This window comes from Symphodus melops (genome assembly GCF_947650265.1).
Source record: "Symphodus melops genome assembly, chromosome: 9".
Taxonomy (NCBI): Eukaryota; Metazoa; Chordata; class Actinopteri; order Labriformes; family Labridae; genus Symphodus; species Symphodus melops.
The window spans coordinates 21,948,390-21,962,983 of NC_136699.1; the positions used below are offsets into that span (position 1 = coordinate 21,948,390).

The 14,594-nt window shown below is 40.9% G+C and overlaps 1 protein-coding gene across 2 annotated transcripts in view; it reads left to right on the forward strand.

Moving 5' to 3' along the window:
• The first annotated feature begins 825 nt into the window (after positions 1-825).
• Positions 826-14,594, forward strand: part of pigg (phosphatidylinositol glycan anchor biosynthesis class G (EMM blood group)) — a 31,284-nt gene continuing 17,515 nt past the window's right edge. For both annotated transcript variants that reach the window (XR_013779917.1, XM_079353060.1), the window contains exons 1-6: positions 826-1,259; positions 1,360-1,565; positions 4,317-4,526; positions 6,396-6,584; positions 9,865-10,003; positions 11,505-11,717. Coding sequence is in view for 1 of the 2 variants with exons in the window: in XM_079353060.1 (XP_079209186.1) it covers positions 1,106-1,259; positions 1,360-1,565; positions 4,317-4,526; positions 6,396-6,584; positions 9,865-10,003; positions 11,505-11,717 (1,111 nt within the window). In the remaining variant the exon portion in view is untranslated. The remainder of the gene's footprint in view (positions 1,260-1,359; positions 1,566-4,316; positions 4,527-6,395; positions 6,585-9,864; positions 10,004-11,504; positions 11,718-14,594) is intronic.

The window sequence follows — 14,594 nt, forward strand, 5'->3', positions numbered from 1 at the left end:
CACTTGTGGGTTGTAGACTCTGTCTCATCCCTTTATTTCTTTTTTAGCAGTGTATATGAACATGATATTTTGGCATTTTCCTACATAAACATTTGATAGAAAAAAACACTGTGCTATGTGTGGTTTTAATAAGAAAACTGGCATCCGGTTTTATGTTTTTAAACTTTTCTTTATTTTATCCTGATCTCGTTACCGTCAGTGCCTCCTCTTCCTCAGAGCAGGTAAGGAGCAGTGATGTGTGATTCATCAGGGAGCAAGAAAGTAGGGCCTTTTTAAAAAGGTGATGGAGTTATATTACTGAATAATAGCACGGAAATTACATCAGAAAAAAACCCAAATTAAGTTATAGTTAAACACGTTTCCTTGTTTTTCTTTTTTTATCTTCATCTTTTGCTCCTCGCTTATTTCAGGCGACAGCTGCGTCCCCAACGCCCTCTCTATCATTTGAGAATACTACCCATGCAATTACATAGAATTGCAAGTTTTGCACTTTTGACTGAATTTTGCATTTACCTTAATAACTATTGTTATAGTCATCCAACAGTAGGAGGTCTTGCGTACAACCGTAAATGCATGTACCCTGTTAGGAGGTTTTTCAGGATTCAGGGGAAACCTTTGGTGATTCCGGGATCTGAAGGAGGAAGTAATTTTTTTTTATTTTACTGTCACAATACTTTTGAGGTCTTATTGGGAGCACTTTGAATTGCCTTGTTAAAATGTGGGTTAAAAATAACCTTGCTTTGCCTAATGACACGGCTCGCCCTGTGCCTCAGCTAAGTCACAGTCAAACAACACGCCAGCGTGAAAGTAAAAAAGCGAATGGCTTTAATTTGACTCAACGTGCGACCCCTACTGCAACGCTATCAACGCGGAAGTCAATTGAATGTCTACATCGGTCGTGTTTTTCGTGAATATGAACAAAATGAGGACAACACATTAAAGGGCATACATGAATTGTATATAATTCGAGACCCGTGATTTTTTTTAAAGCTTATCTGGAACTGCGTTTAACTAATATGAGACGTGCAGGCAGCCTTTAGTAGAAAGCTTCTGGTCGAGTGCTAAATATCAAGTTAATATCAAGTCTTTCTTTCAAAGCAGCAACATGAAAGTACGATCGTCAGTTTTTGCCTCGTTTATTTTAATATTTGAAGGAATCGGAATCGCCCTGTTTCTGAGAGGATTTTTTCCTGCACCTGTCAAGTCTTCCTTTTCGTCGAAGAGCAAGCTGTCCGAGCTCCCTGCAGAGCCGCTGACAGGTGAGCTCACCTGTCCGCCTGCCTCTCACTTACACTGATACACTTCTGCATGGTTAACAGTAGTCTGATAGAAACTGATTTACACTTGTTATCTTTTCAGGAAGCTCCCCTAACTCCTCCCGCCTCCCCCAGCCTCTCTTTAAGAGGGTCGTCGTCCTGCTGATCGATGCCCTGCGGGAGGACTTTGTGTTTGGCCCTGATGGTCGTAGATATATGCCTTACACCAGACACATGGTGGAAAGAGGCTCATCTCACAGCTTTGTGGCTAAAGCGAGACCTCCGACAGTCACCATGCCCAGGATAAAGGTGAGACATCATTATTAGGGTTGTGACAATGCCATTCATTATACAGGCTCCATACCAAGTCAAAACTATTATATTAGGAGTGCATCCTTTAAATGCTCCTCCAATTAAAACTCTGCTTACAGATTGTAATCCCACCACTTCAGAGTCTCTATGAATTAACCTATAAAAAAATGTTAAGACTGGTGAATAGCATCGACCATAACCAAACCCTGAACAGTGAATTTAAACTATCACCATCAGACCTGAGAATTAGGATCCCACGTTTTAATGAGGCCTGACTCTTTTGTTCACCAGTTCATCCTTAAAGTGACATGGAGCCTAAATGCCAGATTGAAGTGTTAGTTTGGTGTTTAAATGTTGTGTCAAACATTTGAATTTTTGGATCTTGTCCTTAACTTTCTATGGTGGAAGTGAAGTGGCTGTGATGTAAGACACATTTCAGACTTAATCTGGCAAGAAAGTTCAATCAGTCAGTCCATCAATCAATCAATAATAATGATAAAACATGTCAACAATTCACCACCGCCTGCCTTGTGTCCAACACGTCTTGTTGACTGAGAAACAAGTCAAAGGATGGAATAAGTTGTTTACTAAGAGTTGGTGCGAGGTCAGTAATGATGAGGAGACGAGATGTCGAGATAAAGCTTAGGATGATTGAGCAAAGGGACAGATGTTCTCTCTAATCCAGGGGTTTAGAGTAGGATGCAGTGGTAATAGAGGACAGGGGGCCTGGGGGCCCAGATCAGTGTCAGCCTCTGCACGATTTATTGATGTAGTGTTTGATTTGTTTAAAGAAATCAAAAAGAAGGATCTTTAAAAATAGAATTCGGGTTTATATTTCAGAGAGCATGTACAGCACAGTTTATGGACAAAGAGGAAAAAAGAAATAAAACATGAGCTGTGAAAAACAATAAAAGCTAGATGTTCATCCCTTCCTTTACTTAACAAACAGAATCAGCCCCCAGGCTAGATATAGCCTATATATATTTCAGGTGAGGCGACATTAGCATGAACACATCGATTTATATAAACCAACGACTGTTTGAATATTTGAAATTCATTAGCCAACAAAAATAACCTTAAGCTCAGTTTAAAGTTGTTTCAGAACGTTTTAGTTGTATGAACCTGAACCAGTGAGAAAGCATTGATGTGTACATTTCCACTCGTAAAAGTTAGTTTTGGGCAGTCAGTCTCTTCTTATCGAGCAGTAACATCATATCTCTGAAATCCTTTTTCAAATCTATTAAAAAAAAATCAGACATGCTGCTATAATCTGGATACATGTACTTTATCTTTACTTGTAGTCTACTTGCGCTAATGCTCCTTCACTGTGCTTATATATGCTGCTTTTCTGGGCATGGTGCTTTTGTCTGTTTAAGTGATTATGTATTTGAATCTGCTATATGTTACACATTTTATCTGACGTCTGTTTGCTTCTTATCTGTTGTTTTCATGTGTAATGTTTTGTGTTTTAACTAACACTTGTGTTGTTTTATTCTTTAAACTTGTGTTCTTGTGTTCATGTTTTTGTGCTGCATTCTCCTGTTTGCTTTTTCATGTTTTCTTAAATATCATCAACCTGCCAGAGACTGCAGAGTGAAATTAGCCGTGCACATGCACGTGTGACTTTGTTGCTCTTGTTAAATTAATGTGCATTGTCCCTTTTCAATAAAGAAATCACAGATCATTTCCCATCACAACCAGTAGGTTCTGTCATACACCTGTAGGGGGAGGTACAAGCCAATTTCCATTCTGCACTGTATCACTGCATTGCACCTAATCAGCTGATAGGACACAGCCAGGTAACCTTAATCCCAGTTTCTCATTTACACACACGATTAGACCTCATCGTCCAAGTTTCTGTGCTTCTAAAAGCTGCAAATGTCAAACAAACACTCCATTACAATGGACCCACTGGCTGGCTTCTACATGTCTGTGGAAAGCCCCGACTGTGAAGTTTGAAATCATGTTAAACTACATTGCGAAGTTTACAATTTGAATAGAACTGCATTTGAAAGATTTACATAAATATTTCCAGGTTGCCTGATCTGAGTAGCTGCTTCTAATGTTGAACAAATGGAAAAAGAGACTTTTGAAAGTGATGAAGACTGCATGATGTCTCAGCTGGAGGGTAAACCGTTTGATTAATGACTTGGAGCTAAACAGCATTAATGGCACAAATCTTCAGCTTTTAATATTGGTGTCCAGTTAAAGAAATATCAGTAGTCTTTTGGTTGTGTAAATAAATTGCGGATGTCAAATGATATCTTTGAAATTCTAGTATTTTGCATCGTACGTTCTGATAGTTCTTGACTTGCTCTTTGAATTCAAACCTGCTGGAATTCTTGATAAATCAATCTCTAATTTGAGTCTGATCTTTCTCATGTTTGAGAAATTAATTGGATGAACTTTTTTTAAATCATTAAAATAAAAATAAAGTAAAGAGAGATCAATTGTAACGTCTAATGGCTAAGGAACAGAGTGCATGGCTATATATGAGTTTAGTGAAAGACTGGAGACATCTAGCAGTCACAATATATGAAGACAACATGTAGTTCAGGTGTGCCATTCAGAATTGTGAAAAAGAGGTATATATATATATATATATATATATATATATATATTATAGTATATTTTAAAATTGTATTGCTTAAATCTCTCAGAGCTGAAATGAAGAGACAAACCTTAGGTTGTATAACACCACTGAACACATTATTCAAGTAACACTGACAAAATGATGTAACTCGGCAGGCTCTTACCACTGGCAGCATCCCCGGCTTCATTGATGTCGTGATGAACCTAAATTCTCCAGCACTGCTGGAAGACAACCTCATTTGGCAGGCTAAGACAGCAGGGAAGAGAATGATCTTCTACGGAGACGATACCTGGGTGCGCCTCTTTCCCAAACACTTCATGGAGTATGATGGAACCACGTCCTTCTTTGTTTCTGATTTCACTGAGGTATGTGTGAATCACACACTGGGAGTGTGTACCTGTATTTTTCAATGGATTGTAGCTGGCACCTGATGGCTGATGTTATCTTGAAAGTGAGACATGAAGATTTTCGAAACAAAATGATGTAAACCAACTTTAGAAAGTACACTGTGCCAGACCCCCCCCCCCCCCCCCCCCCCGGCCTGTTCGATGGCCATGTCTGGCCCATGTATTTGAAAGACAAGAACATCACTTATTGTCTATAAAAGCCAAAATCTTCAGTAGAGCAGGCACCCCATGTATAGAGGCCAGACTCCTCATCACACTGGTCACAGGTTCAACTCCAGGTCCTGAGGCTATTTAGTGCATCCCCCACTTTCTCTCCCCATATTTCTTGTCTCATGTGTTGGGCTTTGAAAGTGGGATAGAGCGGGATGCAGATAGAAAGAGATGGATCAGGACAAACAGAGCAACGACAACAACAATGCGTAAGATAGATTTATATGTCAGTGATAATGGTAGAAGTGTGTGTAGTATTAGCAGTAACAGTATGTTAATAGACTGATCAGTCCAATATTAACAATAGCCTCTGTAAAGATGATGAAACAGGGACTGATTATGTTATTTATAGAAGATGAAGTTGAGCAGCTCTAAGATTAACTTTATAATAGATTAATTTATAATAATAATTATAATATTGGGGGCTGCAGTAGCTCAGTATGCAGGGAACTGGAAGGTCACGTGCTAGTTCACTTCCTGAGCACTCAAGCTGGACCCACCAGCTCGCTGTGGTCAGCCGCCTCAGTGCATGTCCACAGGATCCTGTGTGTGTCAGCCTGTGTGTAACATGTTCAAGTTCCCCTCATATATCTTCTTCTTCCTCTGTAATGAAAATAGGTTTAGCACTACTTAGATAACGAGTGAGGCACAGAGATGTGATTTAAATTTCATTTCAATTAATTGATCATACACATTAAGAAGTAAATCAGTGCATGTTGGACTCACTGCGCTCATCACTCAAAAGCAGCATTATTAAAACATAGATGACAGCTTAAGAATAGAGACAGCCGATAGTAACATCGTAGAATAAATAGTACAGATGCACCAACAGACTGACTGCTCAGGAGTCAGACAGCCTTAGGATATAAACTGTCCTAAGGCAGTTGGATCGTTTTCTGATGTCTTGTAGTCGTTTTCCTTTAGGAAGGGAAGTAAACATACCGTTAGCTATATGATGCGTATTGCATTCCTATGCTGAGAGTGGTGTAAATGTCCAGGATCCCTCTTAGTACAGGGGGGCGGCAGTAGCTCAGTCTGTAGGGACTTGGGTTGGGAACCGGAGGGTCGCCGGTTCAAGTCCCGGCACGGACCAAGTCCGGAAACTGGTCTGGTAACTGGAGAGGTGCCAGTCCATTTCCTGAGCACTGCCGAGGTGCCCCTGAGCAAGGCACCGAACCCCAAAACTGCTCTGGAGCGCTCGCTGTGGGCAGCCCCCTCACTCTGAGACCTCTCCATTAATGCATGTCACTAGAACCCTGTTTGTGCATGAGTGTGTATCTCGGCCTATGTGTGTGTTAGACAGAGTGTAAAAAACCGAATTTCCCCTCGTGGGATTAATAAAGTGTAAATTATTATTATTATTATTATTAATTATTATTATTATTATTATTATTAGTAGTAGTAGTAGTAGTAGTTTAAATGTCTTTAAAGCAGTTGTTAATGTCCTCTTCATGAATTCATGCTAATGTTTGCAAAGCTGTAGTAAGTTCTGTATGCCAAAGCTAAAAATGTCAGATCAGGGGTCCACATTTGAAAAGTGCTGACGATGGATGCTATCAAATACTCTATTTTACTTAACATCTATCTTTTATGTTTATCTTTAATATCTCCTTGTAGGTTGACAACAACGTGACCCGTCACTTGGATGGCACCCTTAAAAGAGATGACTGGGACATTTTGATCCTTCACTACCTAGGCCTTGATCATATCGGTCATATCAGTGGACCCCACAGTTCCCTCATCCAACCCAAACTGCTCGAGATGGATGACATCCTCAAGAAGATTCACAGTGCTCTCATTTCTAAGGTACCTTTTTTTTAATCCATTTTGCATCCACATGTTTAGTAGTGGTTTTTTGAGACCTATTTTATGACCTTCTACACTCTGCTGTGTAAAAGCACCATCAAAAGTAACTAATCCCATTCACACACATTCATACTCTTCTGAAGAAGCAGTGGGAGCAACTTGGGGTTAAGTGTCTTACCCTAAGACAGATCGCCCCACAACGATGAGCTCGGTCTTATTGTGAAACTGTAGGATATTTACATACCAACTGCACAGCTCTTTGCACCTTTTGTAAACAGTCTTTGAATAATGTTTTTGAATCTTTTCACGTTCCTTGACAGTAGGGTTACTGCTGGAGAGTATTTGTCTTTGTTTTTCTACTTCTCCGTTCATTGTTTTTGCACCATAACACCAAGACGTGTCTCTTGAATGGGACATTTGGAAACTGAATTTTGGATTCTGATTGATTGATGTTGTGACCGTTGAAACAAAGAAAACGAGAGTCTTGACTGGAGTGCTTGGAAGTGCAACCAAAATACAGTGAGTGTGCTGTTTGGTGGGAAACTTAAACATTCAACAAGAAGAAACAAACAAGGAACTCTTCTGATACAGGTAAAAGCCAGTAAATTAGAATATTTTGAAAAACTTGATTTATTTCAGTAATTGCATTCAAAAGGTGTAACTTGTACATTATATTTATTCATTGCACACAGACTGATGCATTCAAATGTTTATTTCATTTAATTTTGATGATTTGAAGTGGCAACAAATGAAAATCCAAAATTCCGTGTGTCACAAAATTAGAATATTGTGTTAGGGTTACATTTTGAAGATACGTGGTGCCACAAACTAATCAGCTGATTAACTCAAAACACCTGCAAAGGGCTTTAAATGGTCTCTCAGTCCAGTTCTGAAGCCTACACAAACATGGGGAAGACTTCAGATTTGACAGCTGTCCAAAAGGCGACCATCGACACATTGCACAAGGAGGGAAAGACACAAAAGGTTATTGCTGAAGAGGCTGGCTGTTCTCAGAGCTCTGTGTCCAAACACATTAATGGAGAGGCAAAGGGAAGGAAAAACCGTGGTCAGAAAAAGTGTACAAGCAATAGGGATCACCGCGCCCTGGTCAAGATTGTGAAAAAAAAACCATTAAAAAATGTGGGGGAGATTCACAAGGAGTGGACAGCTGCTGGAGTCAGTGCTTCAAGATCCACCACCAAGAGACGCTTGAAAGACATGGGTTTCAACTGCCGCATACCTCGTGTCAAGCCACTGTTGACCAAGAAACAGCGCGAAAAGCGTCTCACCTGGGCTAAGGAAAAAAAGAGCTGGACTGCTGCTGAGTGGTCCAAAGTCATGTTTTCTGACGAAAGCAAATTTTGCATTTGATGAGGTCCCAGAGTCTGGAGGAGGACAGGAGAGGCACAGGATCCACGTTGCCTGAAGTCTAGTGTAAAGTTTCCACCATCAGTGATGGTTTGGGGTGCCATGTCATCTGCTGGTCCACTCTGTTTCCTGAGATCCAGGGTCAACGCAGCCGTATACCAGCAAGTTTTAGAGCACTTCATGCTTCCTGCTGCTGACCTGCTCTATGGAGATGGAGATTTCAAGTTCCAACAGGACTTGGCGCCTGCACACACCGCAAAATCTACCCGTGCCTGGTTTACGGACCATGGTATTTCTGTTCTAAATTGGCCAGCCAACTCCCCTGACCTTAGCCCCATAGAAAATCTGTGGGGTATTGTGAAAAGGAAGATGCAGAATGCCAGACCCAAAAACGCAGAAGAGTTGAAGGCCACTATCAGAGCAACCTGGGCTCTCATAACACCTGAGCAGTGCCAGAAACTCATGGACTCCATGCCACGCCGCATTAACACAGTAATTGAGGCAAAAGGAGCTCCAACCAAGTATTGAGTATTGTACATGCTCACATTTTTCATTTTCATACTTTTCAGTTGGCCAACATTTCTAAAAATCCCTTTTTTGTATCAGCCTTAAGTAATATTCTAATTTTGTGACACACGGAATTTTGGATTTTCATTTGTTGCCACTTCAAATCATCAAAATTAAATGAAATAAACATTTGAATGCATCAGTCTGTGTGCAATGAATAAATATAATGTACAAGTTACACCTTTTGAATGCAATTACTGAAATAAATCAAGTTTTTCAAAATATTCTAATTTACTGGCTTTTACCTGTATAAGTGTAAAAAAAAAAAAAGTTTTATTAAATTGGCCATTTCTCATAAGCCCCGTTTCCACCGAGTGGTCCGGCCGGGTTCGTCTCGGTACGGCGTGCATTTTGCGGTGTTTCCATAGACGAATCCCGGGAAAGATTCCCAAATAACCGATCCGTACAGTCCCACATTTTGGGACCCTTCCGTTGGGGTGCCAAGAATGTCGAGCTGACCCAAAAAGGTGGAGCTAGACACTGCAGTCCGCTGATTGGTTGAAAGAATCATCACTTCCCGTGTTATGTCGGCAAAAAAAACTCTGCCTTGTTTAAACCATTGACTGTAACACACAGCTGATTGTTTATGTCTGTATTTCTCCTCGCCGATCACAGCCTTCTCTGAAACAAAGCTTGATTGAGTTTTTATAATAACGAGTCACATGTCAGTGACAGAGTAGATGAATTGCTGGATGTCTTCCAGCATTGGTTTGTGTAGTGTTTTTGTCCTTAGTTGAATTTATTAGTTAGCGGTTAGCTGCTATCATATGACGCTATTTACGTAGCAGCTATCGTCATCCGGCTTACACGCCGCCTACCAAATAGGGCTCAGGTGGCTGTGGAAATGCAAACGGAATCAGGCTTAATGAAACCAAACCGTACCAAACTGTGCCGATCCGTACCGGACTGCTGTGTGGAAACAGGGCTATAGAAATGTGAAAAACAATGAAAGTCATTAAAGAGCCTGGTTTTGACCCAGCGTAGCAGATAAACAGCCTTCTTCAGGGTGTGCAATGTTGTGAAATGTTTTCAGAGTACTTTGAGGGTGGGGGAAGACTCTTCCTTTGTTTTGTAATCACTGTGCTTTTAAACCCACTGCCTTAAGTCTTACAGACTCCGTGGTGAATTTGTTGTCATTCTCTGGATTCTGTGGGAGTACTTGAAAAATGAATCTCAGAGGAAAGACACCAAAGAAGTTGCAGTGCAACCATGCCAGGAAGTGATCTCATATTTCTGTTTTTTTCCCCCTCAAGTCATGAAAGTATTGAATTATTCACATCTCTGAGGTTCAGGCTAATAAGCACACCGAGGGAGTCCATTAACCTGATGTTTTTTTATCTTTCAGGAGGCTGATGGATCCCTGCCCTACCTGCTGGTGCTGTGTGGAGACCATGGCATGTCTGAGACCGGCAGCCATGGAGGCTCCTCAGAGCCAGAAATCAACACGCCCCTGGTGCTCATAAGTCCAGCCTTCAAGAGAAAAGGTACGATATTTAGAGTTGAAGATAGAATTGAAGGAGTGAACACATACATTTTATAACGTGTCAACACAAAGAGTCTTAAGACGTATGTCACAGCATTGTGAGTGCACGTCCAGCTGAATCATGTTTGTTATCACTGTCCATCCAACAACTCAAACTAAACGTTCAGTTATAATAAAGGTAAAACTACATCACAGACTGAGCATCCAGAGACCCATGAGATGAACTCCTTGCATAGCTAAATGATGTTGAGGGTGAAAGCGTGCTCCTGATAATTGCCCCTTTGTCAGCCAGTTCTATTTTTGACATCTTTTCTCAGGTCAGGTAATGTTCAGCAGATAAATAGATACACATATAGATACTGTATTGATCCTGAGGGAAATTCACGATGCCTTTATGTTCTTAGTAGATCTATGGAGTTACTCAAAATTCTTGAATTTCTCTCGGGATCAATCAGTCTGTCTGTCTGTCTGTCTCTAAAAGAGTCTAAGTGAATTGTAGAATCGTCTTGATATGAAGGCACATATTTTCACTATAGCGTTGTAAAGCAGACACTGATCTTTTTTTATTAAGTCACGTTTTATCTTGGGAGACTTGCTCTAAAGCTAGAAATGCTTTTGGCAAATTAATTCAGATACTCTATTTCAGAATTAAGAATAAACATTGGCCTGATTCTAACCATGAATAAAATGTCACTAATGCAGTTAAATCAAGTGCGGGGAAAGATTTGTCATGTTTCAGCACTTTTCCTGTTCATGGTTTAGCTTTAATGAAGGGATAAAGAAAGCAGTGACACCAGCTGACGTGATTGCAAGCAGCAGTAGCTCAGTTTGTAGGGACTTTGGTTGGGAACCGCACAGTCACCGGTTCAAGTCCCGGTGCGGATCAAATCTGGAAATTGTAGCTGAAGAGGTGCTAGTTCACTTCCCGAGCACTGCTGAGATGAACTTGGGCAAGGCATTGAACCTCCACCAGAATCAGGTTCATCAGGAGCGTTCGCTATGTGCAGCCTTCTTACTCTGAGATCTCTCAATAAGTGCATTTCCATGGGATCCTGTGTGTGTAGTTTTATCCTGTGTGTGTGAAGCATGTCTCAATAACAGAATTTGTTTCTAAACATCATTTCTTCTTTTTTTTTTTTTTTTTAAACCTGTGCCGCCCACGCGAGGACTGGGCCTCGGTACATGGGGACGCACGCAGTGCCCCACTGCCCCACCGGCCCCCCTAAACATAATTATTGAGACGCCATTTGACTCTTTATTGTTTGTGTTGGATGAAGGACTTTAGGAGAAGTAGCAACTTTAGCAAATTATCTTGATGAGCATGCTGAAAGTATTTCTTCAGATGCCGATAAGCAGAGGAATCCAGCATCCAATGTTTCAACACTGCAGTTTATTGATAAATATTTAATGTGCCATTAATTCCTATGCGTGTATTACAGACGCACTAGACATTCATTACTTTTCTGGTGTTTTTTCTTCTTTTTTTTGCCCTGTGGTTCCAGGTGGAATGGAGACGCCTGGAGAGGTGGAGCAGGTTGACCTGACTGCGACTCTTGCCCTTGGACTCGGCCTTCCCATATCTCAAAACAACGTGGGTCACCTCATCCCTGGTGTTTTTGAGGAAAGCACCCTACGTGACCAGCTACGCTTCCTGCATCTAAACGGTCACCAGCTCAGCTGCCTGCTCAAAGACAGCATTTCAGGCTATGACAAAGGTCGGTTATTATTAATTAACTTTGTTCATCTTTATAGTCTATTCGGAAATGTTATGTCTTATCATTATGATGGCTAGACTGTGTTACCAGTATCCGTAACACAGCTTCTTCCCACGACTGAGCCTGGAACATGCGTGCATGCGTTTTATGTTTCAGACTTACTTGAAAACCCAGAAATGAGTTGAAAGAAAAAATGCATGCTTAATACAGTCAAAATGTATCATCCCATGAATTAGTGTGAATTGATTAAATTAATGCTGAGTGCCCACCTAGTGCACAGATAGACAGAAATATGAAATATTTTATTATATTTATAAATAAAGGAACATTTTTGAAATTTTGTATGCTCTTCTATATGAAGGAATATTTAGTGTAAACAACAATTAGCCAACTTTTATGGACAGGTTTTTTGTTTATGGCAGCCTCACTCACTGTTTTGTTGGTAATGCTAAGGGTTGGTTGGTGCAGTTGCTTCTGCTGGATGTTGAGCTGCTGGAGAGGTCTGAGCTAAAGCTGTCACGTGTGTCGTTGTCTGTCGGTGTCCATACAAAACTATAACTGCTCGTTCAGTGCTGTCTGTCTGAGGCAGGGAGAAGCTGTTGGAGCTCTGATATATTCTGAAGCAGACTTAGCTGGTGGCTAACATTAGCTTAATTAGCTCGCTCTCATCTACATCTGCTGTGGTTGTAAGATCATCTGGCATTATCTGTCGTCCTACTAGGGTTTCAAAATTCTGGTAATTTTCAAAATTGGAAACTTTCCATGGAAATCAACAAGAATTTCTGTTAGTAAAAACCAGGAATTTACGAAACTGAAAGTTGGCCCTTAACAGGTAACCTAAATATAGTGTAAAATCACCAGATTTCATACAATTACACTTGAATATCAATGCTATTCCTTAATCACTTGCACACAGCACAGTGTTTACTGCAGGGCTGTTGAGGCCACGCCCCCTACATGCACTGTGCACTCCACCATCACGTGCAGATGATTTCTAGAAACTGGACCAAGCTTTGAGCCCAGAGCACAAGAGTATTGAAACCACACATTTTAGCCTGTGGATTACATAGAGTGAAGTCAGTTTAATGACAGTATGGGGTAATATATTTTTAAAAAATGTGAAGTAAATCTGCTGAAATGTTTTTTAAAATTTATGCATGGAAATGATACAATTAAATTACCCCCAATCTCCATTAATTCTCATAATTTCCCATGGAAAGTTTCTAGTTTGGAAAATTTCTAAAATTCCCAAGCTTAAAGGGAAGGGAACGGAATCTAATGGTCCCAGAGTGTGGGGGCTGCCCACAGCGAGCTCTCCAGAGCAGTTTGGGGTTCAGTGCCTTGCTCAATGGCACCTCTGCCCTACTCAGGAAATGGACTGTCATCTATCCAGCTACCAGACCAATTTCCAGACTTGGGCCGGGCCGGGAACTAAACCAGTGCACAAGTCCCTACAGGCCGTGCTACTGCCCCGCCTCTCTTTAAATCACTGAAAGTGCTTCACCCTGAAAGGAGTCCATTTGTTAAAGTTTGTAGTCATAACTTACAGATAACAGATTTTGAAGTGAGCCCCAAATTTGCTTGACGCTGTGTCACCTCTCAGAGTTTAAATTCCTTGACTACCTGACGTGATCAATCTGACCTCCATTGAACAAAGGAGCTTTTTAAATGTTTTCTTCTCCTCTCGAGGACAGACCTGACAAAGCGTACATATTTACCCTTTACAAAACGCATCATGATGTTCCTATTTCGGAAAACTTAACTCCTGTTGATTGCAATTAAACCACAAAAACAGCAGTTTCTCTTTTGTCCCTCATACTGCTGAAACCAGAGTGAAGCTGTATAACTGATGTAGCGTGTCATGATGACATCATCGAACATGGCACAAGTTTGAAGGAGATTTGTGCGCTACAGGATGCTCAGGTGTGTCGACAGTTTTTTCGATAAGCTCTGCTAAAGTTTCTGTCTTTAATAAAATAAGAACGCTAAATGTTTTAGAAAATAAGGGAAAGTAGGCAGAGTGCTTGGTCTATCAACTCACCTTGACCTGGCATTCGGGTCCTATGGTCGCATAACTTAGGTCTGGTCCATGGTAAGTCTGAACCAGCCTTCACTATAAGCTTCACTAAATTTGCTCTACTTTAAAATAGAAGGGCTTCTCCCTCCCGGGCCTGAAATCATAGCTTTTAAAGCACTAGCTTAAAGCTGGTGCTTTAACATTGAACCCAGTGTAATTTCACATCACATTACGACACACGTGCAGCCAAGGTATAAGAGATAAATGTCCCACCTTAATTTGGAAACGTATAAAAGGCTAAAGTAGTGCATGAATAACATAACATACAATTAAGATCTTGGAGGATGAGTGGTGTTGTTCAATCCGAGGTCCAACCAAAGAATGAACAAAGCAGAGGAGTGTTTAAACTCCTTAAACCCATTTGTTAATCCATCACTGTCCGCCTTGTTCCAATCTCTATATTGTGTTTTTCTCGTGTTTCTGGCCTCAGGCTTCTTGAAAGGCCATTAACCATTGCTACACTTCAGACAGATGAAACATGCCTGGGCCATTGATATTGTGGATTCATGGCTGTGGCTCAAGGTTCTAATATTTCTAAAAACCTCTGTGTCTTGAACAGCCAAAATAACAATTTATCACCTCCATGACTGTGTGTGTGTGTGTGTGTGTGTGTGTGTGTGTGTGTGTGTGTGTGTGTGTGTGTGTGTGTGTGTGTGTGTGTGTGTGTGTGTGTGTGTGTGTGTGTGTGTGTGTGTGTGTGTGTGTGTGTGTGTGTGTGTGTGTGTGTGTGTGTGTGTGTGTGTGTGTGTGTGTGTGTGTGTGTGTGTGTGTGTGTGTGTGTGTGTGTGTGTGTGTGTGGT